General features: G+C 41.0%; 1 protein-coding gene across 2 annotated transcripts in view; it reads left to right on the forward strand.

Annotated features, from left to right (window-relative positions):
- Positions 1 to 282: 282 nt before the first annotated feature.
- LOC119741771 (8-oxo-dGDP phosphatase NUDT18-like) overlaps positions 283 to 27,653 on the forward strand; it is a 34,456-nt gene continuing 7,085 nt past the window's right edge. Inside the window, exons 1-6 of one of the 2 annotated variants that reach the window (XM_038217677.1) lie at positions 283 to 421; positions 16,350 to 16,538; positions 17,309 to 17,578; positions 18,572 to 18,698; positions 24,701 to 24,800; positions 26,015 to 26,155. In XM_038217677.1, coding sequence (XP_038073605.1) covers positions 17,315 to 17,578; positions 18,572 to 18,698; positions 24,701 to 24,800; positions 26,015 to 26,155 — 632 coding nt within the window. In that variant the 5' untranslated portion in view covers positions 283 to 421; positions 16,350 to 16,538; positions 17,309 to 17,314. The remainder of the gene's footprint in view (positions 422 to 16,349; positions 16,539 to 17,308; positions 17,579 to 18,571; positions 18,699 to 24,700; positions 24,801 to 26,014; positions 26,156 to 27,653) is intronic. The other variant, XM_038217671.1, reaches the window with a different exon arrangement.

A 27,653-nucleotide genomic window follows, 5' to 3' on the forward strand; every position in this document is an offset into this window, starting at 1 on the left:
CATGACGCCCCCCATGAAATGTTCCAGCCGCCCCCCCCCCCCCCCCCCCCCCCCCCCCCCCCCCCCCCCCCCCCCCCCCCCCCCCCCCCCCACTGAAAAATTCCTGGCTACGCCACTGCAGACAGACCTCACCATGGTTATCATTCCGGGCGAGTCTGTCATGACCGATTTCGATGTGAACCCCTTCCCCCATTTCCGCTCTCCACTGTACTTGTTGCTGCAGAATACTTATGAGTTCTGTGACGTACCTGACTTGTGGTGACGTAAGAATAAATTAGCATAATGTTATCGCAGAGTTGTGATACTGGCGCTACACGTTTTTACAGTAAGAAAAAGATGGCGACCACCAGTGGCACTGATCAGTGTGAGTGTGACTGAACTTTCCTTCCCGTACCGGCCCCCCGGCTCAGACTCAGGCAGGGTATGTCATTGTTGATAAATTTATGTGAGATTGTAATCTGGTAATTGTTTCAGCGGGAAAGCCTTTGCTTTTGTTCTGATTTCTTTTCTTCTTTGATCTTTTTGGGCTGCGAGTGTTGGGTCATGTGGGTCGAATACAGGTCAGCTCGTACTCCTAGAACTATGTCCTCATAGATCAAGAAGCCCGCAAAATTGACTGCAGCACAAAACACTAATAAAGTACAAAAACGTCCATCAAAATGCAGCCATTTCACACAGAACCGCTGCACAGTTTGCCCCTTTACTCCGTACTTTATCTCTTGACATACTCACGTATCTTGTGCGGAACTAACATAGGTGGATTCTGCCGGTTTTTAGGCCAAAATGATGAAAAATATGCCCTTTCCGCACTGAGCCAACCTGACACTTGAAACGTGCACGCATATGATCGAGCGATGATTTTCGGTTCGCTCGGAGCGCGCCGCGGGGGGTACGGTACAAGCGAAATGATGTGCATGCGTACAAGTGCATGTACCGTACCCCCCGCGGCGCGCTCCGAGCGAACTGAAAATCATTGCTCGATCATAATGTTCTAGGAGTAGTCAGCTCGTACGCTAGTATTAATATTGAAATACCTTTATTGTTATTCACATCAGTGATACAATAAGAACATTAAGAATTACATTTATTTATAAATAAAAACATCTACATTTTGTTCATTATCACACAGAAAACGTCAGACATGGACAAATTCACAAATGTACATACACCAATGTAGCAGTAAAAAAACAAATGGAAGAAGGGGGGGAACCTAGGACTCAGGCGTAGGAACAGGGGGGGGGGGGGGACCTGAAAGGGCCTGGCAAGGTAAAAAGGGGAAAATTCCACCATCTGGAGGGGGACAAAGCTATAAAAAAGGCAATTTGGAGGGACATGTATATATAAAAAAAAAAAAGGGGGAGAGATTCAACATGCACAGAATACTTGCAATAAACACATAAACCCTACTGTCTGGAGATAGAAAAAAACAAGAGAAAAAGATTGCACATTCAAAGGCCTTATTTGATGCTCAACTTCCAGTCAAGCTAGGGAACTTGTATAAGAAATTGAATTTTGCACAGAACTTACATTTGCAAAGGATGGCTTCTAGGCTATAATATTATAATGGAGCGCCTAAACTTTAAGGGGAGTGGAAATGGCCAATCACACTCAAACTCCCTATATTCCAAAAAAAACAACAATAAAAACTGCATGTATAAGTAAAATTTAAAAAACTTTAAAAAAATATCGATAAAACTGTCACATGTAAAACTGTCACTAGTGTGGCCGTCGGTATGCTGCGCTGAACCTAAGGCCACACACCGTGGTCCGCGCACTACTGAGGACGTTTTCATAAAATTTGCAGGGAATTTCTTACATATGGTTGTATTCTACGATGTCCCATCTATCACTTCTGGGATGCTTAGGTGTAATGATGTTCAATTTTCCAAGATATTCTTGAATCTTTCTGGAGCCCACATGCACTCGTGAAACGTCCGGTTATGGCAGCCATTTTGAATGTGACAAGAGATGACCTCAAGCTGTGACGTCGCGTTTATGCAAATTGCTTGTCGAGCGAGGGCGCGAGTTGCAAATGCGACGGCTGTTTCCTGTGCCGTAGATCCTGAATAGAGATCAGTGCACGTGGCCCCCAGACGATAAATGCATGGTACAGGAAACAGCCGTCGCATTTGCAACTCGCGCCCTTGCTCGACAAGCAATTTGCATAAACGCGACGTCACAGCTTGAGGTCATCTCTTGTCACATTCAAAATGGCTGCCATCACCGGACGTTTCACGAGTGCATATGGGCTCCAGAAAGATTCAAGAATATCTCGGAAAATTGAACATCATTACACCTAAGCATCCCAGAAGTGATAGATGGGACATCGTAGAATACAACCATATGTAAGAAATTCCCTGCAAATTTTATGAAAACGTCCGCAGTAGTGCGCAGACCACGGTGTGTGGCCTTAGGTTCAGCGCAGCATACCGACGGCCACACTAGTGGGGCTACTCGTACGCGAGCCAACTCTTACGCGACCAACTCGTACGCAGGACAACTCGTGCACGGACAAACTCGTACGCGGGCCAACTCGTACGCGTGATAACTCGTACGCGGACCTACTCGTACGCAAGCAAACTCGTACGCGTGAGTATAGACTAGACTGAAACCGTTGGTTCGGGCGTGTAGGGAATTAGGGTCGGTCAGTTGTCCGGCACATTCTTTTTTTCTTAAGTTAAGGGGATAATTTTGTGTTACTGAGTGGTCCCAATTAGTTCAGTTTTAAATCAGCTTTTTTTTGCTCATAACAAAAAAGTTACGATTTGTTTTCCCGGCCCACTCGCACACTGTTCGATGTCTGATCCTGGCTCACACCGTACGCTATACGACAAGATATTGCCACGTAGTGAGAATTTAAATCGTATAATGTCCGCTGCACTTTGTAGACTTCCAACAATACATTGCTATAGTGGCCCCGCGCTATGTGTAAATCAAATTCTCCACACTAGCTGCGTGGTTGGAAGCGCATGCCGCAGCATTGCACTACACATCTGTCGCAATTAAAAGGTAGTGGATATTTTGCCGGAGGTAACCATATCAACAGAGGGCGCTGTACTCTTTAAGATAGGGCTGAATTATAACATGTATTAAATTCCCACTAAAGTTGTGTAGCACAGTCGGTGCAGTGGTTAAGCAATGGCTCTAGTGAGTAGGATGTCGCGAGTTCGAATCGTGATCCCCGCCACAATTTTAAGTTGTTTTTTTCCCATCCCCAAATAAATAAGAATATTCTTCTTTTATTATTTTAATATGTCTCAAACATTTTATTGCAGAGTATTACTTTTTCTTTTTCAGATTTGTGGCTCTGGAGGATTTTTTTTTAAAGGGAAATAAAGTCCGAAATTATAAAATGGTCTGATTCCCATCTTGTAAATACAAAAATACAACGATAATATTGGCATGGAGCTAGACTAAAATTTGTCACCGGAAAATGTTTAAGTACAAAAAAACAGTAACTGCGCATGTTCAGTGCATATCCGGCAAACTAACGTTTACTGGATGTTTGCCGTCTCCGGCAAAATATCCACTGCCTTCAATTTTCCGAAATATTCTTGAATTTTTCTGGAGCCCATATGCACTCGTGAAACGTCTGGTGATGGCAGCCATTTTGAATGTGACAAGAGATGACCTCAAGCTGTGACGTCGCGTTTATGCAAATTGTTTGTCGAGCGAGGGTGTGAGTTGCAAATGCAACGGCTGTTTCCTGTTCCATTTAAAAATGAAAATAATACTCGTTTTTTAACCCAAAAAAACTGTCAAAGTTAGCAGAAAATCGGCTAAAATGGTCACCCTGACTGCAAACTTCGCTTCCATCCTGGCCACTTGTACCATGCATTTATCGTCTGGGGGCCACGTGCACTGATCTCTATTCAGGATCTACGGCACAGGAAACAGCCGTCGCATTTGCAACTCGCGCCCTCGCTCGACAAGCAATTTGCATAAACGCAACGTCACAGCTTGAGGTCATCTCTTGTCACATTCAAAATGGCTGCCATCACCGGACGTTTCACGAGTGCATATGGGCTCCAGAAAAATTCAAGAATATCTCGGAAAATTGAACATCATTACACCTAAGGCCAAAAAAAAAAGTCTCCGGTTTCTGGTATGCGCGCACGTCGCCGTAGCCATGCGCGTCGGCAAAATGAAAAAGTTTTTTTTTCAGTGAAAGATGATGTCTCAAAACCGCCAAACTCACTGGTTTGACTGGAATCCTGCTGCTGTGCAATTTCAACGTGTTTTTAAGATGGGGTTATGATCGAGAATAAGCTGTATGTGGCCTCTCTGGACTCCCATATATTTGCACTAAGTTTAGTCGGGCACCATTTGCAGTCATCAGCCGACATTTGAAGCAAAAAAGTCGGGTTAAAAAAAAAAAAGTCGCGTCGCCGCACCACTTTTTGGACAAGCTCCATACCAGAAACCGGAGACTTTTTTGGGGGGGCCTAAGCATCCCAGAAGTGATAGATGGGACATCATAGAATACGACCATATGTAAGAAACTGCCCTGAATTTTTATGAAAACGCCCTCAGTAGAGGTTCAGCGCAGCATACTGCGGCCACACTATTGGGGCTACCCTAGTCCTAGCTCTACCAAGTGGAGCGTTAAATTACGGGTACCCCTCCATACAAACGCTCCATTGATTTGTCATACTTTGGTGACGGCTTCACAGTAGCATAGTCACATACCCACGCGAGGACAAAAAGACCCCCCAAAAAACCGGTAAAGAGAATACAAATGAGAGAGACAGTTACCCTGGATTGATCTACACATTCATAACATTCCATCAGACCCCTTACATTGTTCCCAGTATGGGCTTTGAACACACGCAAGGTGGAGACGGCTGAAACGTACACGTTCTAAATTAAAAACAAATTAATGACGACAGATACCCACATGAAACTTGTATCAAAGAACTACTAATACTGACAAATGAAAATCCCATTGTTATTAAAATACGTTTCAGCCGTCTCCACCTTGCGTGTGTTCAAAGCCCATACTGTCGTACGGCGCGGATCGAAGCACGTATTATTACAAGAAACAGTCGTTGATAAAGCGCGACTTCTTTTTCTTCGATCGAGCAACGACGGTGACGTCACGTCAGACACCCTCATTCGGCAAACCGGTGCAAGGATTGAGCCTCACGGCGAACACATTGAGCTGTAAAGTTTCAGACTATTTTGCTGTTTTTCTTCAAAATTTTCGCTGTTTGGGAACAATGTAAGGGGTCTGATGGAATGTCATGAATGTGTAGATCAATCCAGGGTAACTGTCTCTCTCATTTGTATTCTCTTTACCGTTTTTTTGGGGGGTCTTTTTGTCCTCGCGTGGGTAAGTGACTATGCTACTGTGAAGCCGTCACCAAAGTACATGTATGGCAAATCGGTGGAGCGTTTGTATGGAGGGGTACCCGTAATTCAACGCTCCACTCAGTAGAGCTACCCTAGTCCTAGCTCTACTGAGTGTAGCCCAGGTGGACTCCCTTTCCTCCCTACGTAACGGAGGGAGTTCAGGGTATGAAGTGCTCAAAACCGGGCGAAAAATGTATGACCAATATTTTCAATATTTTTACCTTGTTGGAGAAGCCAATTTTTACGTCGTAGTATTCTATATGTCCTTATCTATTGGGCCGCTGGGTTCAGGAATTCCATATGCGATGCTGACCGACCTTAATCAGGAAAATAAACTCTAAAGCAACGTTAAACTTGTACGTGTTTGTAGACTCTTTTCATCAGTTTCTCACCGCCGAGTCTATTCTAGTCGTACATGACGTACGTCCGTGCAGCGTGTAGTCTGGTTCCCTAGACCTGACAATTATTCTCGGCGCTCATATCACGTCTGGTCTGTGAGCCAGACTATGCAGTGTGAATATGCAGTGCGCACGCGCGATTTGCTTAGTAACCACCCTCATACGCACGCGCACTTACTTGAAGGCGCGGTCGCTAATCCAATGACCGAGCGTGTTTTCGCGCCAGTTACCAGAAACATGTTTCGGCTTTGGCCATTGGTTGAGCGTTTTCGTGACGTCGGTTGGCTGGAGTGACGTCACTGTTCCAACCAAAACTAAACAAATGAGGGCGCTAGCCATTGTACATGGTGGAAGTGTGGCCTTTATAATTTACGGAGTTAGTCCAGTAAATTGGCCACATTTATGGGGCTAGTATAAGGGTTGATTCGATCCCGATGGTGCAAAGAAAATGATGAAAACAGTCCCCTTTCTGTACCAAAGCTACAGCTTGAGTTTTAACGTGGACGCGCGTGAAGCGTTGTTGGCATGACGTCAGAGTCTTTTGGTCTGAAAACCGACCACAGACACCGTCTATTTTTCGTGAAATTTCCAGATTCGTTTGCACACGTTTGCCTCTCAAAATTTCAACATGAAATTTCACAAAAATTATACATCTTAAAAAGGCAACACTTTTTGATTAGCCTATAAAGAGGGTGAGTATGCTTCTAAAGGAAATATAAACTACAAACTAAGCCTAAATGTGAAAATCAAAATTTGACAAAGTTCTACATGTTTTTGTACATGGTGGAAGTGTGGAGGTAGTCCAGTAAATTGGCCACATTTATGGGGCTACACTAGAACCATCTATGGGTATTATGTACGTAATACCATAGGTAGGCATATCAATGCGAACATGCTGTATATTCCACGAATAATATGGGAGTGAGTTTTGGAGCGGCCGCTGTATATTTGTACCCCCAGACTATGCCCAGTACTTCTTGACATACTCATGTTCTGTTCGCTTAAAGTGTAAGGGTTGAATCGATCCCGATGGTGCAAAAAAATGATGAAAACAGTCCCCTTTCCGTACCGAAGCTACAGTTTGAGTTTTGACGTTTTAACGTGCACGCAAGTGCACACGAAGCGTTGTTGGCGTGACGTCAGAGTCTTTTGGTCTGGGAACCGACCACAGGCACCGTCTTATGTTGAATATCAATGTTTTACACACACCTTGGTAAATAACATGAATTTTCATCTCGAAAAACAATGCCGAAATTTTCAAAAGTTTGTATCTCCACTCTTTGTGAACCGATCGACCTGGAACACACACTACGTGAAAGCATGTCTTCGGATCTATTCGGAAATGTCACGATGAAGCTCTTCAACCAATCAGAATGCCCGGTTTCCCTCCAGGAGATTTCACCCCGAAACCGAGTGCACACAAAGTGCCGCGAAAAGCGGTGCCGGGTCATGACCTTCAAGATCAGCACAAGAAGGTGATCACGAAGGACGCTCACCGCGTTACTTTTGTCGCCATAAACCCAGATCTACATCGAATTTGCAACAATTTTCAGTGGAAGTACACAGGAAATACTCAGAATGAATGTCTCCAAATTTGAATATGATCAGTTGAGCACTTTTTATGCCCCGCGGCGAAGCCGAAGGAGCATACTGTTTCCGCCTTGTCCTTCCGTGGGTGGGTGTGTGGGTGGGTGAGTTTGTCTTACATACGCAGTGTGGACTTCCGAACAAAAGACGTCCACATAATGTAGGTAGCACCGACGTTGTGTGGACTTACCCCACGTCCACACAGTGTTTCCCCATTTCTGGAAAACAGGTTTAGAGGCATTTTTGGGTTAGGTTTATCTGTAGCAGAATGAAGAGAAACACTAAAGGGAATCATAGAAAAAAAATTGGGTTGAAAGAGTTTTCACAGTTTGAGAAAAATGAGTTTTTTCACTGGTTTTTCTTAACTACACGAAAGCAATGGAAAGTCCACACTAGTCATGTGAAACAAGTATGGGTGGGTGTGTGGGTGGGTGTGTGTGTGTGTGTGTCCGGACAAATCTTGTCAGCGCGATAACTTGAGAAATACTTAACATATGAACTTCAAATTTGGTTTGTGGATTGTTCTTGGTAATCCTAAGAAGCCTTTTGCATTTGGGGCCAAAAGGCCAAAGGTCAAGTTCACAGTGGCTAAAACAATAGAAATCTTGTCAGCGCAATAACTTGAGAAATACTTAACATATGAACTTCAAATTTGGTTTGTGGATTGTTCTTGGTAATCCTAAGAAGCCTTTTGCATTTGGGGCCAAAAGGCCAAAGGTCAAGTTCACAGTGGCTAAAACAATAGAAATCTTGTCAGCGCGATAACTTGAGAAATAATTAACATATGAACTTCAAATTTGGTTTGTGGATTGTTCTTGGTAATCCTAAGAAGCCTTTTGCATTTGGGGCCAAAAGGCCAAAGGTCAAGTTCACAGTGGCTAAAACAATAGAAATCTTGTCAGCGTGATAACTTGAGAAATACTTTACATGTGAACTTCAAATTTGGTTTGTGGATTGTTTTTTGGCAATCCTAAGAAGCCTTTTGCATTTGGGGCCAAAAGGCCTAAGGTCAAGTTCACAGTGGCTAAAACAATAGAAATCTTGTCAGCGCGATAACTTGAGAAATACTTTACATGTGAACTTCAAATTTGGTTTGTGGATTGTTCTTGGCAATCCTAAGAAGCCTATTGCATTTGGGGCCAAAAGGTCAAGGGTCAAGTTCACAGTGGCTAAAACAATAGAAATCATGTATTTATTCTGAGATTATAGGGATTAGGGATTAATTCATATAAAACCTACAGAAGACACTAATGCTGTCAATGAATGTTCCATGTGACCAAGGTACATGTAAGTTGATGTTAAAAGAGTGGTGTTATGTCATGGGAACTGTCACCGTTGCGGGGCATTTGTGTTTGTAAACACACCTGACTTGTTTTGTTATGAATTTTCAAAGTTCATACATGTAAGGACATTTGAGACTGTGTGCATGGTTCTGTGCGTGCGTGTGTTGAGGTTTTGGTCTCCTGTAATTTGACACTCCACTGAAGTGCCTATTTCCATCAATTTTTTGCATCATCAGAATCGATTCAACCCTTATACTTTAAGCAAACTGAACATGCTGAATGTGCGTATGTCAAGCAGTACTGGGCATAGTCTTGGGTTACAAATATACAGCGGCCGCTCCAAAACTCATTTCTATATTATACATAGAGTATACATATACAGCATGTTTGCATTGATATGCCTGTCTATGGGTCTTACATGTAATAGACCAAGATGCATGGCCGATTATCTTGCAGGTTCGCGACGCATATCACAAATCTAAGCAAATTCTACTTTAAACTACTCAGGAAGCTGTTGGGATGCCCACATATAAAATCCACCGTTGATCCGTGACCCAAAACCGTACCAAAATCGCGATTTAAAGTTCAGATTTCCTCCGTTTCGGCACAAAAAAATGCCGAGTGAAGAATTACGTCATTATTTTCCAACGACCAATCAGCGAGGCCCTTCTGTCGTGGTGCGGTGAATGGACCAATAGCGGGCGCTGTAAGTAAGAGCACGCGCATGTGCGTAAGCACTACTAGACAGCAAGATGGCGGCCGCCATGAGCTACTCGGACGACGGCGATTCGGACGAATCATGCATGTTTCGAATGCCGAATTGAGCGTTTCATCGTTCTTCGAGACAAGCTGGATAAAAGTACTTGCTTGTGCTGCTAGTCGGAAGAATGTGGGGTGATCATCACACGCAGAAATCGTGGAAAAAGCGGAGAAGTTCATCGGCATTCACGTGCACTGATGCAGCACTCTCGTCGCGATCGTGGAAGGAGAGAATTTCGGAAGGAGATACCGGAATCATCGGCCTACGTTAGTTCGTATTCTTGCCTTGAACTTAATTATAAGAAGCTGTTGGATTCGGAATATTTCAGAATATTTTTTTCTACAACCTAGATTCATATGATGTGTGATTTGTTTTGTAAAACATGTTTCTAGTAATAATATTAGCATGATTAGTAGATCATCTGACCGTCATGACCGTCCATCATTGTTGACAGCTAGCATGATCTGATGATCATGGTTGGCAAGGTTAGGAAAAGCCACAGATCAAAGAATTTTTTCCCCTCACTCAGATATAGGATTTTAAGACAAGGAAGAGACTAGTCTTACATTACACTACAGAACATTTTATATTGAGTAGGCCTATGCTCCCTGAATTTGGCGACTGTGTATAGAACGGCCGGTTCCCTTGATTTATAAAATAAGGAGAACAAAATCTACTTTGACTTTATACTTGGCATCATTGGGGATTTGTTTGTGTAGTATGTTGTGGGTCTACCATTCAATTTAAGCCACAATTTGCTCGGTAATAATTTATAATTATCTAAGTACAAAGTCGTTAAAACCAACATTTTGCCATTCTTTAAGCTGGCAGCTCATATGATAGCGTCCTCATTTCAACTGTACTTTTATTTCCTTGCTATTGTTTTTCTAGAAAGTATAATATAATAAAAAAAATTATGAGAACCTGCCCACTTCTCTAAATGTCAAGCCCTCACTGTCAATATATTTAGATTTTAGATTTTCACTTTTTTTCCATTTTTAAATTTTTTCCCCTGATCACTACATGTGAAGAATAATATACATGTACGGATAATAAATGTTTGTACTTGAAGGTGCCATGGTGTAAATATTTTCCTAAGTTGGATGAAAGAATGTTCCATTCGACAAGGTGAAGCTGAGTTGAATGGAACATTTCTCTTTGACCCATAATTCTACAATCAACTGACAAAGATTTAGATTGTGAAATAATTGAAATGAGAGTACTGAGTGATATTTTAAAAATATGTTTTCAATTACAGGCATGTGGATACCATCAACACGTTCAGCAGGTGTCAGGTCAACTCGCCCCCTGGCCGACTCGCCCCCTAGCCGACTCGCCCCCTCAGCAGTGCTACAAACGTATCTGTGATGTTTCCAGGATAGACCGTGCAGAAAGACTTGCAAAGAAACAGCAACATGAAAGTCAAGGTATTTTTGCCTTTTTTCTATGGAGTCACATAAGCACACTCACTTGAAAAATATAACATGCCTAAAGCAGGGGCTGGTTGGAGATAGAGCCTTCCTCTACACAATTTAGTTTGAGTCAAGGTTTCATAATTTTGTAGCTAAATCAAATTGGAAATACTTGCAAACATATACATGTATAAGCCTTACTTTAGAATTGACAATCTCTGGGAATTTGCTTCTCGTACAGTTTTAAAAAACATTCCATTCATTGCTAATGTTTATTTCTCAAGTCAAAACATGCAGTGCCTGTTGCACAATAAGAAAATGCAATGTAATTTGACAACTTGCAGATACAACATGTTCCAGATGGGAACTGTGATGGAGTCATTGATGCCGCCAAACAAGGATGCCTTGCACCTGCACGTAAAGAGGGCTAACTACCAGGCAGCCATATACAAGAGGGCCCTGGATGCACGTCCTGAAGTGCCGTCTAGTCTCCACACAGAAGAGGATGGAAGGTCATCGGTGATGACATCAGTATCCACTGGATGGATCTTCCCCCCTGCCCCAGACAGTGTCATGGAATTTGCCCATTGCTCATGTAAAAAAAAGTCAATGCACAAAAGGCCAGTGTAGCTGTCTTGAAAAAACTTGTGCAATTGCACCAACTGTTAAAACATTCCAAGTGAAGGGCCAAAAGTGATGATTCAGAAATCGAGGATTAACTAATGTAAAAACTGACCATCACGTACATGTACGTCTATCTAAATAAGGAATAAGATTGTCACTTGAGAAACTTTGGATCACACAGTCTGCTTCCCATCCACTTAAGTATTTCCAAATTTGAATCAATAGGACTTGTGTTTAACTAACTTACATTGTTATAGATGTACACAACTAAAAAACACCAAATTTCAATCTTCAATTGAAATGGACACCGTTGACTTTGTTGCGGGATTTTTCCACTTTTTCAGCAAGGGGATGGGAAATAATTTTACCGTGTGTTTTCCTTTTTGACAAAACTTTTTTTTTTTTAAGCGCTGACCGTGAAGCCAAAGAAGTTTTTTGTGGTAATTTGTAAGGGCTTAAAACAGGTTTATTACTCTTCGGTAATGTTCGTGCTTACAAGTGTTATTTGTTGTTGATCAAATAGACTCTATTAAGACATCATTGAGAGCGTTTTGTTACTGTAATTCCTTTTTGGGGGGGGATGCAGAAGATTGTCCTCCAAGATGCTATGCAAAAGGCCTAAAAGGCTCTAGGTTGATGCCTTTGTGCAGAGAGAAATGTTTCACATTTTATTTTAGAGGTATTCACCAATCCTTTCATACATTGTACCATGTTCTCAACAGCAGTTCTGGTTTCTTTGAAGGTTGATGACATGTTTCGTGTTCTCCTTCGACCCTTCAAATGATTTGAAATTTAGACAACGGAACTCACTAACGGATGTAGTTTTCAGATGCCAATGGATTCGCCGTTGAAACATTCATGTCTGTTCACCGTTTTGCAATGACTAACCTTTGTTGAGATGATATGAAGAAAAGAGGGGTGCCAGGTTGCAACATTCCTTCCTGGAACGTGTTTAATACTTAAGACAGTTGACAAAAAATCAAAAGTACATGTAATTGCAGTATATTTTAATCCTCAAAAATATTGGCTCCACCAGAGACACAAACCGCAAACACTGTATTATAATCTTTGCCAATCACAGTAATTATTTCTCAAGTCTTTTTAATTACTGTTTACCGTATTGTTTGTTGTATGAATAAATATCTTCAAAGACTGAAGTTATAAAGCCCCGTGGTCATGTTTATTTTTTCATTCAGACTAAACTCATTCGTATTTGTGTCGGACACTTTGTTGAATGTTATTACATCATGAATCAGAAATACTCTGTAGTTTTAACCAAAAAGAAAATTGAATAATCAATAATACCCTATTAAGAATTTCAGAAAAGAGCAATACATGTACATGTATTCTAAATGAAAATAAAAACAAAAGGAGGAAACATTTGCACGGAGGCTGGGAAAGGGCTTGTAAAATCTTCCTTGATTTTCAATGGGATGGAAAATTTGTTATTTAAATTAATTATTGGAGCATTAAAAGTCACCCCAAGTTCCTTTTTATTGAGTCTTGGCCCTGTAGAGACCCTTTTTAGCAAGCAACAGCAATGAAACAATCTTTCCCATTGAAAGTGTGCACAGTTTTCCAATCCCGGTCAATAGAGGGCGCCCTTTTTTGAACTGCTGATTAAAATGCAAATATTTAAATGATTGGTCACTTTGGGATTGTGGATTTTGGTTTTTTGTGATCCATATGGTCTCAGCTAATAACCTGCAAAAATTCACTTAGATTTGAGAGGTGCGCCACGAAAATCACTTTCTGAGCACATTTTGCAGCCATGCCCCGTGGTCTATAAGGCCCATACATGTAGTTCAAGGGATATTGTCACCCTGTGCACAAACCCTGGACTGGTCTGAAACGTCTAAGTGTTTTCCTAGTAAAAACTTCAATATTTTCCCTGCTAAATTTGACTTTTTTAGGACATATTATCACTTTCTGATGGCTGATCGGTCACTGATGGGAAAAATTAGTAATGGCCTTGCTATTTGCTAATGACGATGTGTTTCCTAAATTATGTATTTTGTTTTTGCCTATGGCAAATTCGTTGGCGATTGTGTAGTGTAGGGCCCCTGTTTTGTTTTGATCAAATTTATGTCAAAAATGTTTTTTATTGCTTAAAAATCACCTTTACAATTAAAGCAGACTTTTGTCAATTCTAATGACACCCGTTTTGCAATTTTGAACAGATTCTTGGGGTAGAAATCACGATTTTCCTGCGCAGTTTGTGCCTATCCTTGCAATTCAGCGCGCCGTGCGTGCTCACGGTACATCGCGCAGTCATCGCCATCTTTATTTTCGGGTTGCGTGTTGTCGCCGTGCTGTCATCATAATTTAACCCCCAAATTGGAAAGAATGTTACAACCTGACGCTGCTTTTTTCTTCATATCTGGGACTGAGAAACATGTCCAATTTTGGAAATACTTAGAAAATGTTCTTGACTCTCCAAAGACATTGTACACAACCGCCGAAGTAGCGTCAGTTTGCAACATTCTTTCCCCTAATAAAAATCAAAACCCTGCCCTCTATCTTAGTCTGAGTAACTTGGACTCAACTTATCGCCTTTTTAACATTCAGATGTGGTCTGGCCATAGTAGGGTCCAAGCTTAACCGCTGCCATTGCTCGACACAATTCTGTACTTGACACAAAAACCCAGACTGGGACCGCGAATGCATGAAAATGTGCCAAAGTACTGACATTTTTTTACTCACCATTCAGCTAAATTAACGCCCACACAACACGTACATCAAAATGCTATAGTTACAAGCATGTCGCCTGGGAACGTTGAGGAAGATGTAGTGAGTAAAAAGCTTGCTCACTGTTTTTTTTATTGAGCACCAACTTTTGCATGATATGGAAACCGTAAGTTTTGGGACTCTCATACACAGTATTGAGAGTCCCGAATTTTCGGACTACCAAAAACCCAACATTGCCCAACAAAAGCATCAGATGTCACCCTCAACACGGCCTCCAAATAACAAAATATGTCACCTGAGGTTCAAGTAGAGATCGATCATTAAGATCGAGGTACTAAAGTTTACTTACGATCCGGATGAAAAGTGAATCGTGAACACGTTAAATTTCCGACTCGTGTTTGAACAATGCGATGTGGTCATGCCCAGCGTTCATTCGATGGTCCCCGTATCCCGTATATTCCGTTACCGAACATGATGCTTCGATAATGATAATGAGTAGACTGGATCTCGTTTGTAAACACAAGTGCATTTCGAATGATAATAGGGAGTCTGGAAAATGGGTTTTTTTGTTGTCAAAAACTGCCCCTAATTTTCATATTTAGTCATTCAGCATTTTCTTTGCAATTGATTACACATATGTGAAGGGGTACAAGCCTGTTAGACTGATTCTCTTACCTTACAATCCCCAAAGTCTATTGCAATGTTAGCTTGAGTAACTCTACCTCTAGAATTAGAAGGCTCTGTCAGCCTTCTAAGCATGGTGATTTTCGGGGGTCAGTACGCTATGGCTTTTGGAAATGCACTTTGATAGATGAAATTCCTTTGTCTGGAATTCAAATTGCTGAATACAAATCCACCCAAAACGTTGCCATGGTTGATCCATAACTCTGAAATATTTTAGAACTATTGTCATTTGGATCTTCGGACAATATTTTTGGTGGAAAATCTGAGTTTTTACTCACCAGCCTTGTGGTTTCGATCTGACAAATCCACGGGCCATGTTCTTGTGTATTAACGTACGTTGCGCGTGTGCTGATCTTTGTGTGACCTCAGCAGGTCAACCCTACATTCGGCTGGCTGAAAACGCTGCGTTGTATGGTGACAAGTTATCAGTTTTGGTGGACTGTTTACTGATGGATCTTTTCATCCCATGTTTCTGTCAAATTTAAAAACAGTCCACCAAAACTGACAACTTGTAACCATACAGCGCAGCGTATTCAGCGTGCCAAAATGACGTACATAATAATTATATGTTGCACGATGCAAATCATACAATCCCCCTCTATCCCAAATGGTCCAGCTGAATGTAGAGTTGACCTGAACTCTGCATTGTGAATCGCCCGAATTGAGCAAGTGTCTCAATGCAATTGTCATGCATGTACAAGTTATTGGAGAGTGCCCCTATTTGTAAACTACTTGTAGCTAATTTCAATTTCAAATGCTACAGGTCAATTTCAATAAATTTGTAGCCACTGCAGATACAGTTCTTGTTGGAAATTGAAATCAAATTTATCCATGAATAAGCAGGAAACATATGGGCGACTTTAAGAGAATATACATTTGCAAACATCGAAAAATAAAAGTAACAAGTTTTTACGAAATACCTTACTAGGATGTTGGTAAATGACAGTCTAAAGCATCCTGTAAAATTATGGCACCTGGTGTGAAGTCATTTTCCAGAAAATGGTATTTTTGTATACAATGGCCGACCACCGTTGGAAAAACCTGACTATTTTTTAACTACTGCTCCAAATTTACCGTTTTTTTTTTCAGTCCAAATTTTGTTTGCTATTGGTGATATGTTCATGAACGGGTGCAGGCCAGCTAGACTGGTTTCCCTTACCTTACAATTTTCCGACATCTATAAATTGATCCATTTCATCTTTAGTGAAGTCAGGGAACTAGACTACTTGAACATTTTTTCCCCCCAGCATTTTCGAACATAGAACTTCAAACATGTCATTGTAACAATATTTGATCTATTATACATGTACTTACCCCTCAAATAGTTCATTTCTGAAAATTACAGCAAAAGCCAATGATGTACATTCCCTTTAAAGAAAGAGTAATGGCTCATTGTTTATTTTTGTGTCAGTGGTGTCTTTCCTAATGTAATAAATATTATGCAACAGGATGTTAGCAGACAGGATTGGGTAACCTTTTGTGCATTTCCTGTTAATCATCAGGAAGTATTGTTTAGCTAGAAGGATCTCGATTTCCCTTTTTTTCTTTCTTTTTCATACAGTGCTTTGAACACATGCTGTTGATCACGCATTTGGAAAATATCTGGTTATATTGTTGCGTGCACTCTACATGTACATCTCCTCAGACTGTACGAAACAAATTGGTTGTTACATGTTTCTGTACATGTATTGTGGTAGCGTCCAGCTTGTGATTGTAGCTGAGCTGATGGCTAGAGTCCTTCTTTGAAGAGGTATGTTTATGTACAATGAATCTAGGTCTATTTACACAAATACAAATGAAATAGCACGAAAAGTGGGCCTTAGTGATCTGTAGCAAGACGAAAGCTGCATGCTCATTGCTGTTATTTTTCTCTTAAATTGTTGGTAGAAACATCGCTTTATAAGTGGAAAACGACATTGAAAAGGTAATAGGCCAAGTATTTTTCACTGCAAGGGTGTATTCTAAGATGGAATTTTGCGTCGGGGTCATATGAATCAAATACGGTTTTGCCCTTCGGGTGATATAAACCAAAATATTTTTCACTGCAAGGGTGTATTCTAAGATGGAATTTTGCGTCGGGGTGATATAAATCAAATCAGATTTTGCCCTTCACCGACATGTTTTCCAACTTTCACTCGGGAGGCAACACACTGAGTGTGACGCAGCTGATGTGCGTTATGCAAGTTGATGCTCAAAATGCCAATGCATGTTGCTGGTCTGCAGGAAATGACGTCATTTGAGAGAGACCAATTTGCCTGTGCCCACTGGTGGAACAGCAAACGCAAATGCCTTTGGTTCAGAGCAACTCTGGAATACCAGCCTTAAACAGGTGTTAAAGAAGCAACTTTGGGTTTTACATCAGGAGTAGCAATGTGTCTGAATAACAATTCACTTTAACTTAAGATTCCAAATTTGGCCATGGTGTATTGAATCAATCTTCATATTAAAGGCAGGCAACTAGCAATTACACAATTTTACATGTAGGTGGTCTATTTATTGGTTTGTATTTTGTCTCAACAGCACAGTATGTCTGAGATTGAGCGTTGTCTTGGCAGTCTGCTGGCAGGATCTCCTCCTTCTGTTCCCGTTCCAAAATATGATTTCTTCTTCAAAGCTCCTGCCAAGACTCATCAGCGCCCTCTTGTACTGAAAGACAACCTGTCAATAATAGTTGCTGCTGTGATTTTTGATCAGGAGGAAAGAGTAGTATTGATTCAAGAAGCTAAAGCATCATGTCGTGGTCGCTGGTATCTACCAGCAGGACGGATAGAGCCCAATGAAACACTGCAGGTAATGATGCAATATGTTTAATACTACATTGTACATAACAATGTACATGGTTGTCCAAAAAAAACACCAAAACAATAATGGAATGACATACTTCCACTACCTTGAGACTCAAACCATATACCAATGCATGGAGAAAGCCACACAATATTGCATTGTAGATTAGCATATTCATTAGCGTCACTCAGCGTGTTTTGACGTGGGTCTCGGTATCGACCAATGGAAGCCGGCAAAAAGGATGATATTTATCAATTAATAACTCGTGCAGGAGGCTTTTTTTCAAAATTTGTACTGCACACCTTAATGGATAGGAACCTTATTAATCAGAGATGAAACTTTTCTGATTTTAATCGGAAAACCGACTTTTTGAATTTTCCAACGAAATTCCGATTTTTTTACAGTGTGTTCCACAAAATTTGATTTTGTAAGGATTTTTCTCACAAAATGTCATTTTATTTCCATCATAATTTCGAAGAAAAGTCAATGAAAAGTTGATGGAAATGGCACGTTAAAATCATCGTGAACGTAGTTTTAATCTCTTTCACCAGTCGTTATTGGAGTGTTTCAACGGTAGAAACACAGGGCATAACACTAATCGGAGCCTTCTCCGGCTGGACAAAAGGTTAAACATTGACAGGCGACATGGAAAAATCACTGTGTCGCATATATGCAATGCGAATATGCGAATATGCAGTGGTACCAGCGTACGTACCGCACCGTGCCGTCCGCTAGCACATGGCCGGCCGGGACGGGTAGCCTTGTGAACGATCCAGTGGATAAAATCATTGTGTTGTGCGATTTTCGGAGGTTTCAAATATAGTTATACAAAATGCAATGCTTTAAAAATCGTGATGATTATCTCGAGGATAGGGAAGAGAGCATTAGCTAAACTCCCGTGTATGTATGTATAGCTGGACATGGGTATTCAGTACAGTACATGTAGATATTTAAAGTGAATCCATGGGTGTGTTTTGAAAATGTTGTGTTGTTCCATAGGAGGCCATCCAGAGAGAGGTACTAGAAGAAACAGGCCTGGAGTTTCAACCATCAACAGTGGTATGGGTGGAAAGCAACCATTTATTTGGTTACTGGATGAGATTTACTTTCGTTGGATGTATTACAGGTATGTGCATCTTCAGCTTCTCTGCTTTTGTCACTTCTCTTTTAGGCTAAGCAATTTGAGTAATTTAATATTTGCGTACTCAAATTTACAGTTGATTGGTATTGAAACATTTTAAATGGGCCAATGTGGAAATTGCGTGCGCCTTGTAAGATGTGGAGGCATGGTATGGGACCTTAGTAGTGACACAAGCAGCAAGCTGACATTTTGAAAAGTGATCAGAGTAATGGAATTTATTATTTTATATCACGTTTCCAAGTAGTAAAAAATAAAGCAGTATTGAATACTTTCGGAGAAGTACCTGGATGACTATGCAATATTGTTTTATTATTACAAAGTTGCTGTGGATTTCGCTGATTCCCGCTGAATCAAGAGCATAGAAATTCACAGTTGTCAACCAGTCAACAGAGCATAGCCTTCGCACGTCAACAGAAATGGCAGATTCCAGCAGCGTAAGATTCGCTTTGGTATTAAAGCATAGAAGGATACATTTTGAGAAATAAAGATGCAAAAAATACCTTGCAAGCAACCAAGAAGGGGGTAAATATTCTGCAAGTGTGTCTGCAAAGAAGAACCTATCAACATTCAATATGCAGCCACCTTTATGCATGGATTGAGTATCAACTTCTCAAAATGTCTTCTGTCGGCTGAAACCTGTCAGACTCTAGACTCCCTCAACCTTCTGCGTCAGCCATGCCAGACTCATCATTGTCAAGGTCTAAAATCGACACTAAAGTCTCCCAAGAAAGTGAGGTGGAGTAAGTAGGCCCATACATGTATTTACAATTGTTCACCGCAACCTCAGATACATGTTTATTGTTGGTTCGGCCCCACAAACGCAACCACAAAAATGTCAAAGTACAAGGATTGACAGTAAACCACACCCCAGGAGAAGTCCTCTGAACCTCATTCAATTGACAAGAGCCAAACCTCATACCAATCTGAATGTTCATACCTGGAACGCCAACTAACTGCGTATCAAGACCGAGATACTCGTTGATTATATAGAGAACGATGTTGAAATCATGTTCTTAACTGAAACTTGGATTGCTGACAACGACACAGTCATTATTGTGGAATGTACTCCTCCAGGTTATGATTTCCTTCGCATGCCCCATGGAAAACCAAATCCTGGTTTTGGCATTGGTGTTCTTTTCAAAAAGCCACTCAATCTGCTCATTACTCATTCTGCTCATCACTCATTCCACTCATCACTCATTCCAGCCTTGAAACCCTGTACTTTGAACACACTTGCATCACAAACAAGTGAAACTCCATTCTGTTTGTAGTCATCTATCGCCCTCCGCCATCCCGTGCTAATGGCTTCAAGACTTCAGACTTTTTGGTTGAGTTTGAGAAATTCCTTGATGAACTTTCCATCCTCACACGTCAGTTGGTGCTATTGGGGGATTTTAACTTGCATGTCAATACTCCGGAAAAATGGGATGCAAAGCAATTTCTCTTGACTTTCTTTGCCTATGGTTTTCACCAACACATTACTGGTCCCACTCACAAACATGGCCACACTCTTGATTTATTGATCTCTCACTTCAGGGATGAAACTTTTCCAATTTTAATCAGAAATCCGACTTTTAAATTTTCCAACGAAATTTCCGATTTTTTTACAGTGTGTCCCACAAAATTTGATTTTCTAACAATTTTTTCACAAAATGTCATTTTATTTCAATCATAATAAGAAAAGTCGATGGAAATGGCACGTTAAAATCATCGCGAACGTAGTTTTAATCTCTTTCACCAGTCGTTATTGGAGTGTTTCAACGGTAGAAACACAGGGCATAACACTGATCGGAGCCTTCTCCGGCTGGACAAAAGGTTAAACATTGACAGGCGACATGGAAAATCACTGTGTCGCACGTGCATGTGAATATGCAATGGTACAGCTAGCACATGGCCGGTAGGGGACGGGTAGCCTTAATTGTGAACAATCCAGTGGATAAAATCATTATGTTGTGCGATTTCCGGAGGTTTCAGATTTAGTTGTACAAAATGCAGTGCTTTAAAAATCATGATGATTATCTCGAGGATAGCGCAGAGAGCATTAGCGAAACATTTCACTGGCATTTGTTGGAAGAGAAAGACGATAATGCCTGATTTTTTCCCATGTATGAATGCAAGTGGAGTAGTGGAGTTGTGTGGTTGAATCATGGACATGATTGAAGCACCATGAACGGTGCCCTTGTCTTGGGACTTTTCCCTCGACTTTCTCAAGGAAGAAGTGAACTTCTTTATTGATGACTCCATTACTCTTACTGTAATTCAGGCATTTTATGCAATGAAAACCCTGACCTTTTTTTTTCATCGTAAAATTTTGTTTGAATCGAAAATAAAGCAGGAGTTGGTGTCCGGAAATTGGGCATGAAGTGTATTGTACATGTACATGCATGTACATGTACATGTGTGTAATGGCAGCGCGGCCCATATTTCGGACATGTATTTTTGTTTGGCCTATTTTCCGATTTTTTTTGCCAAATGCCAGTTTCCTCTCTGTCACTTCGACAAAAACATAGTTCAAGAATAGCACACAAATCCAATTCTGTACTCTGATCATCCCATTTTCAGGTGCATCTTAAGGTATGAGACACCACCTCCCATGAAGGTAACAAAAACATCTCGTGAATGTGAAAATATCAACTTAGAGTTGTTCCAGAATCTTCTTGATGAGCGCCTCAGAGATAATGCACAGACTGAAGATGATCTCAATCTTCTGTCTGAAATGCACAAGTCCATCACAACATCCGTGCTTGATGAGATCTGCCCTGTCACAACCAGATTTCGCACAGTCAAGCCCAGGCTACCGTGGTATGACAACACCATCCACGAAGAAAAGCGAATCCGTAGATGGCGTGAGCGCAAAAGTCGTTTAAACAGAGACTACGACGCATTTCTAACTCAAAAGAATAATGTACAGAAATTGATTGCTGATGCCAAGAAAGCATACTTCTCTCCAATGCCAGTTCAAAGGACATGTACACCACAATACGGGGTCTTATTAACACCTGTCCAAAGACATTGCCAGTTTGTGACTCTGAAGCTGAACTTGCAGATAGCTTTATGTCCTTCTTCATTGATAAAGTTGAGCAAATTAGATAACGGTTGTACCTGAAACTTCATTACAGTATGTATGTAAGTTCAGTTAGATCCTTGCATTAATCTGCCCAATTTCAAGATGCTCAACAGACCCAACATTGAGAAACTCATTAGGCAATTTCCAAGCAAGTCTGTTCACTAGACACGTTACCATCTTGGCTTGTCAAGCAATGCTTGTCTAGTTTGTTACCAATCATAACAAGAATTGTTAACGCCTCACTTTCATCTGGTGTTTTCCCTGAAAAATTCAAACGGTCCATCATCACCCCAGTTCTTAAAAAACCCACCCTTGATCATAACGCCCTTAAGAGTTATCGACCTGTTTCAAACATCAAGTTCATTGGGAAAGTAATTGAAAAGGCTGCGTCATTACAAATCATGTCGACAACAACAATCTTGGTGAGAAGTTCCAATCAGCATATAAAACCCACCACAGTACTGAGACTGCCTTGCTCAAGGTGAAAAGTGACATCCTGCAATCCCTAGACAAAAACAAGGTTGTTCTCCTGGTTTTACTTGACATGTCAGCTGCATTTGATACCACTGATCATGGAGTACTTCTTGACAGACTTGAGACTCATTTGGTATTACAGGTGTGACTAAATCATGATTCATGTCCTACCTCAGTGTTCGTCCTACCAAAGTGCCCATTAAAACTGTTCAGTCTTTTGAGCATGTAATAGGCCCACAGTGCTTCACTATGTACATGTACACCCATCCAGTTGGTAATATCATCAGAGAACACAATCTCAATTATCACGTTTATGCAGACGATACCCAGCTTTATACAGAATTTGATCCAAAGGTTGCCGGTGATTCTGATCGTGCAAGTACTAAACTTTCCACTAGTTAAGATCAATACATGTACTTGGATGGTTCATAACAGGTTGCAGCTTAATCAAGATAAAACTGAATTCTTTGTTTTTGCTTCCCCAAAGGTCATCAACACATTATCACATCTTCAATTAAAACTTGGAGACATCTGCATTATAATCCCTCCACTGACCACTGTAAAGAATCTAGGGGTTACACTTACACTTGACTCAGCCCTATCCATGACCAATCACATTAATACAATTTGTAGAAGTGTAAATTTCTATCTTTGTAATCCTTGGCGGATTCGGCGGTTCCTCACTCAAGATGCGTGCCATAGTGCTGTCAGATCTTTGGTCCTTTCTCGTATTGACTATGCCAATGCACTGATGTACGGTGCCAGTCCACATCAGATGCGTACAGTGTCTTTAAAACAAAGCTAGGCGTCTTTTTTTTTTCATGCGGTAGAGAATGCTCATCAGATCAGTTACTCCGCTTACTTCACTGGCTCCCTGTCAAAGAAAGAATCATGTTCAAAATTATTTTGTACGTATCAAAGTCAATGACCTAGTTACATCACTGACAACCTCACCCTGTAAAACATGAATGGATGTGAAGATCACAGGAGACTCCGCTCTTCTTCTGATGTCACCCGCTTGTTCCTCGTTTCAACAAGAAAGCCGGTGTTAATTCATTTTTTTTTTTTGCCCCAAAATTGTGGAATCAACTGCCGATTGATATCAGGGTAAGCGTCTACTGCGATATTCAAGCGCCTACTCAAAACACACTTATTTTCTAATGTTTGATCTTTGTTGTTGTTTTTGTATATAATTTCTTTGTAATTTTTCAGTAAATGTTTGCTTTTTATTGTGAGGTGCTGTGATCTTTGTAGAGCACCATATAAATGCTTGGTATTATTCCACTGAATGCTATATAATAGGGCGACAGATTTTGCTAACTGCATCCACATTGGGGCGACACACCTTATAAAGGCAACATATATAACTGTCGCCCTTTTGTGACAACGACCCTTAGGACAAGGAATTTTATTGTTGCAAACCATCTAGATCAATTCCTCATGGTCCAATTAGTAAAAATACTGAATTTCCTGGATAAAGGATAAGGTAAACTTGGGTTAGGTTACAGTTTAGGTTTGTGCACAAGTCCAACTTCCATGTAATCGGAAGCAGACTTTTTTTTTTTTACCGAATAGTTGTAAAATGAAATAAAAAAATAGAATGTTCAAAAATTGCTGAAGCCTTGGCCAAGGCATTCGTTATTATTCATCCATACACGGTAAATGATCGGTGGAATATCCTCGCTATGCAGTGCATTAAAAATACAGCGCGAACAGTGACCTTGTACGGCCACTACTTACACAAATCATTTTGATCCAGACAAACGCCTTGGTCCAATCGTCCATGTGAGGATTTGAAGGTGGTGCTCATTATGCTGATAGCCTAAGCTGACCTTAAAAGTCGTTTTCTTATTGGACGATCGTTGCGTGGAAACTTGCATAGCGGTGACAGTTCATATAGCGATAACGTGTGACATGTACTGTACATAATACATACACACGTTGTGTGCCTCACATTACACACAACACCAATGCACAAAAAATGTGGTTTCTGACACGTCCACAAAAGGCGAATAGCTGCAAATAATTTGAAGACGTTGGGATTTACCAAGGTGTGATTGGACACTCCACATATTAGCCCCGCCTACCCTTTCTGTATTCGCATATGAGGTCGTGCGCTAGAAATCTAGCGCAAAATAAAGAAAAACATAAGCTTTCGCGGACGATTAAACCAAGGCGTTCGTCTGGATCCAAATGATTTGCATAAAATAGTGGCCGCATGAGGTTGCTGTTCACGCTGTATTTTTAATGCACTGCATAGCGAGCGAGGATATATGCGCCGATCGTTTACCGCATACGGACGAATAATGACGAACGTCTTGACTATAAGATTTTCAGAAATATTACTTTGACTTTGACTTTTCACAATGAGCATTATGTTGAATGCTGAATAACTGGCATACATGTACCTTTCACAGGTAGATCGCATTTGGTTTTTTTTTTAAAGGAGGAAGACTCAAAACCTTAGAAGAAGCAGATAAAGAGTCCTTACAGGCAAGGTGGATGAGCATTGAGGACATACAGGGCCAAGTTGGCATCAGATTGAGGTATGAACACGTTTATTTTGACCAGTGTCACAAAAATAGGGAATATAATGCTATTTTTAAAATCAGTTTATTCAGATATATATATTTGGCTTCAATTCTGTTGTAAGCCCAAAGTAACATGAAATGGACTGATTACAGTGGAACATCACTATACCAAACACCACTATATTGTCTACTACATTGTCCTTGGCTCCCGATTTTTGTGTACAAAACCAACCGAATATTGTTGTTGAAAACCGTCAACAGAAGAGCGACAAGTGGCTAATATTTCCTGAAGGCATAGAAGGGGAAAGCCGCCCTTCAATGTAGGTAGTAAGCTCAAAACTGTGTAATTACATTATTCAATTGTCGGCACGTGTTTGAAGTCGTCTTTCAGTAACTACATGTACCAGGGCGTGCAGGGTGAAGTTATGAAGGGCGCCGTTTATTGAAAAGTGAGTACCGGAGCACCAGCAGCTTAAAATCGCTATACTGTACAATCGCTATTACGAACATTTTCTGTGGATCCCGCGATGTTTGTTATAGCGGTGTTCCACTGTATATTGTTACAAATCTTAAGTAGGGTGCATGACAACAAACACTTGTACAAATTTCAACTGGATGGATACTATACTATACATTTTGAGGAAGCAGAGAAATTGTTTAAACCTTTTTGGGGGGATTTGCAACCGATTGAACCACCTTACTTGTATTTTTCTTCCAAAGATACTGCAACAGAAAATGTGTGTAGCGTTTTTCTTCTTTCTTTTGTATTTGTCGCAGGCACCTCTGGTGTGGGTAGGCTATACTGCCAGTATAGTTGATTGACACTTAGGCATGCCAACCTACTTTTTGTGGGCCAGAAAATAGATTCTCAAATGTGTCTCTGTTATTCAGCTAGCGTGGGAAGGGTTGGCCAGACAGTAAAGGCGGGTCCGGCGAGGTAATGCAATAAGTTCAGTCGTGAGTTACATGCTGTGCAGTCAGCTGTGGTTTTGTTGTTCGAGTTGATTTAGCAGAACTGTGTCAGAGAATCTCTGTATGCGTCCCCTCTTTGGCATTTGGCGAGACTAGGAGGATCACTAGGGATCACGTTACAATAACATTTAAAGTTGAATAATTGTATTAGGGTATTTGATGCCAGTGCTATTTTGACTTTTGAGCTATCTGTCATTTAATTGGTAGATACATTTATGTTTTTTCTATGTATGTCTTTTTTATTCTGTCCTATTCAGAGCCCATGATGTGATGTACTTGATACAGACAGCCTTGGCATATCTTCAGAGGGATGCTAGTCAGAGACACACTCCTATCATGCCTGTACTCAACCCACATAAGCACATGTGCATCAGAGTCATTCTTATCAAACGTCTACTGTGAGTGGAACCAATGGGAGACTTTTGAGACGGTGGTGGTAGCAAACATACCGGTCCTTTTACCATTGTTTGCGTCATATTGAGCGTGCACGCTTTAGCTTAAACATGACGTAAACAATTGAAAAGGACCGGTGTGTTTGCTGTCACTGACATCTCAAAAGTCTCCCATGGAGTTGTTATATTATTGATAAGTCTAATTCCCAGACTGTACCTGGTATAGCCCCAGATATAAGACGAAGTGCAGCATGTAAGACAGTCGCCAGTACCAGACTACAGATGAACAGCTTCCTCTATTTGGTCATGTGCTTGCATAGAGTCAGCTTAAATCCAGAGGTAGCTTTGATCAGAGTGTAGCACCTCTTTAAGAAGTAAAATAAAGTTGCGCCAGAGTCACCTTATGGAAAGAAAGGTTTGCCAAGCTCCCATCAACCACCATAATGGCTTTAAATGCAACAGAGGAACTCCCACCTGAAGCTGACTCAAGTTGGATTGAATGGAAATGCATGACCAGACTGTGGACTGGCACAGGGCGCTCTAAGGTGACTCTTCACAGGTGGGGATATGTGGACAGCGAAGATGTGACATGTGAATGTGGTACTGAACCACAGACTATGCCACATTTGCTGAGCTGCCCTCAACTGGAGCAACCGTGCACAGCTGAAGACTTCGCAGTATATAATGGTAGTGCTAAGCACTGCATTCAGCTTTGGCTGAACTGTGTTTAGCCTGTGTGTGGATACAATAAGAAGAAGAACCTAGATATTGGCTCCGTGAACAAGTACTCCTTCAACGGCCAGAAAAGGAGAGTTAGGGGAGACCTAGACTGGTTCCCGGTCCATCCACTGCATATTTTTGAATGATCCAAAGTTATTGGGGGCAGGGATTAGTCTGGGAGACCATAGCAAGATGAATTTGAATGTACCCCCGCACTGACGATGCCTGACGCTCACTGACACTGTGGCTAATAGCTTCAGGAAGTCGTGTGTACTTTGCATGAAAACCAGTAGAGTACAGTACACACAGACACTTTGTGACCTGTCCAAGGGGCTCTCAGAAGTGGTAAAAATGCGCCCTCTTTGTTGGCGCACGGAGCCCATAATGGATGTTTTCCATGTCTTGAATTTGTTTTCAGACTGACTTTAATACTGAATATACATTGTACAATGTTGATGTCCCCTAACATGGCAAAACCCTTAACTTGGGGCACTTTTTTGGATCAAGCTCCCATATGGTAGCAGCGTAAACTACTATACAGTGAAACGTCGCTATAATGAACATCGTGGGATCCACAGAAATTGTTCATAATAGCGATCTTTCGGTATAGCAATTTTCTTTTGACCAGTGTTATAATGTAGTTGGATTTACAAACCACACGCGGAGTAACCAATTTTGTCAATTCATATTTTCAATTTTGCAAGCAGAACTTCGCAATGTACTGTATGCCCAGGTACTTGCTGAAAGAGGACTATGAACATGTGTTACTATTGAATCGTGTAAT

Source organism: Patiria miniata, unplaced genomic scaffold (assembly GCF_015706575.1).
Source record: "Patiria miniata isolate m_02_andy unplaced genomic scaffold, ASM1570657v1 HiC_scaffold_11, whole genome shotgun sequence".
NCBI classification, from domain to species: Eukaryota; Metazoa; Echinodermata; class Asteroidea; order Valvatida; family Asterinidae; genus Patiria; species Patiria miniata.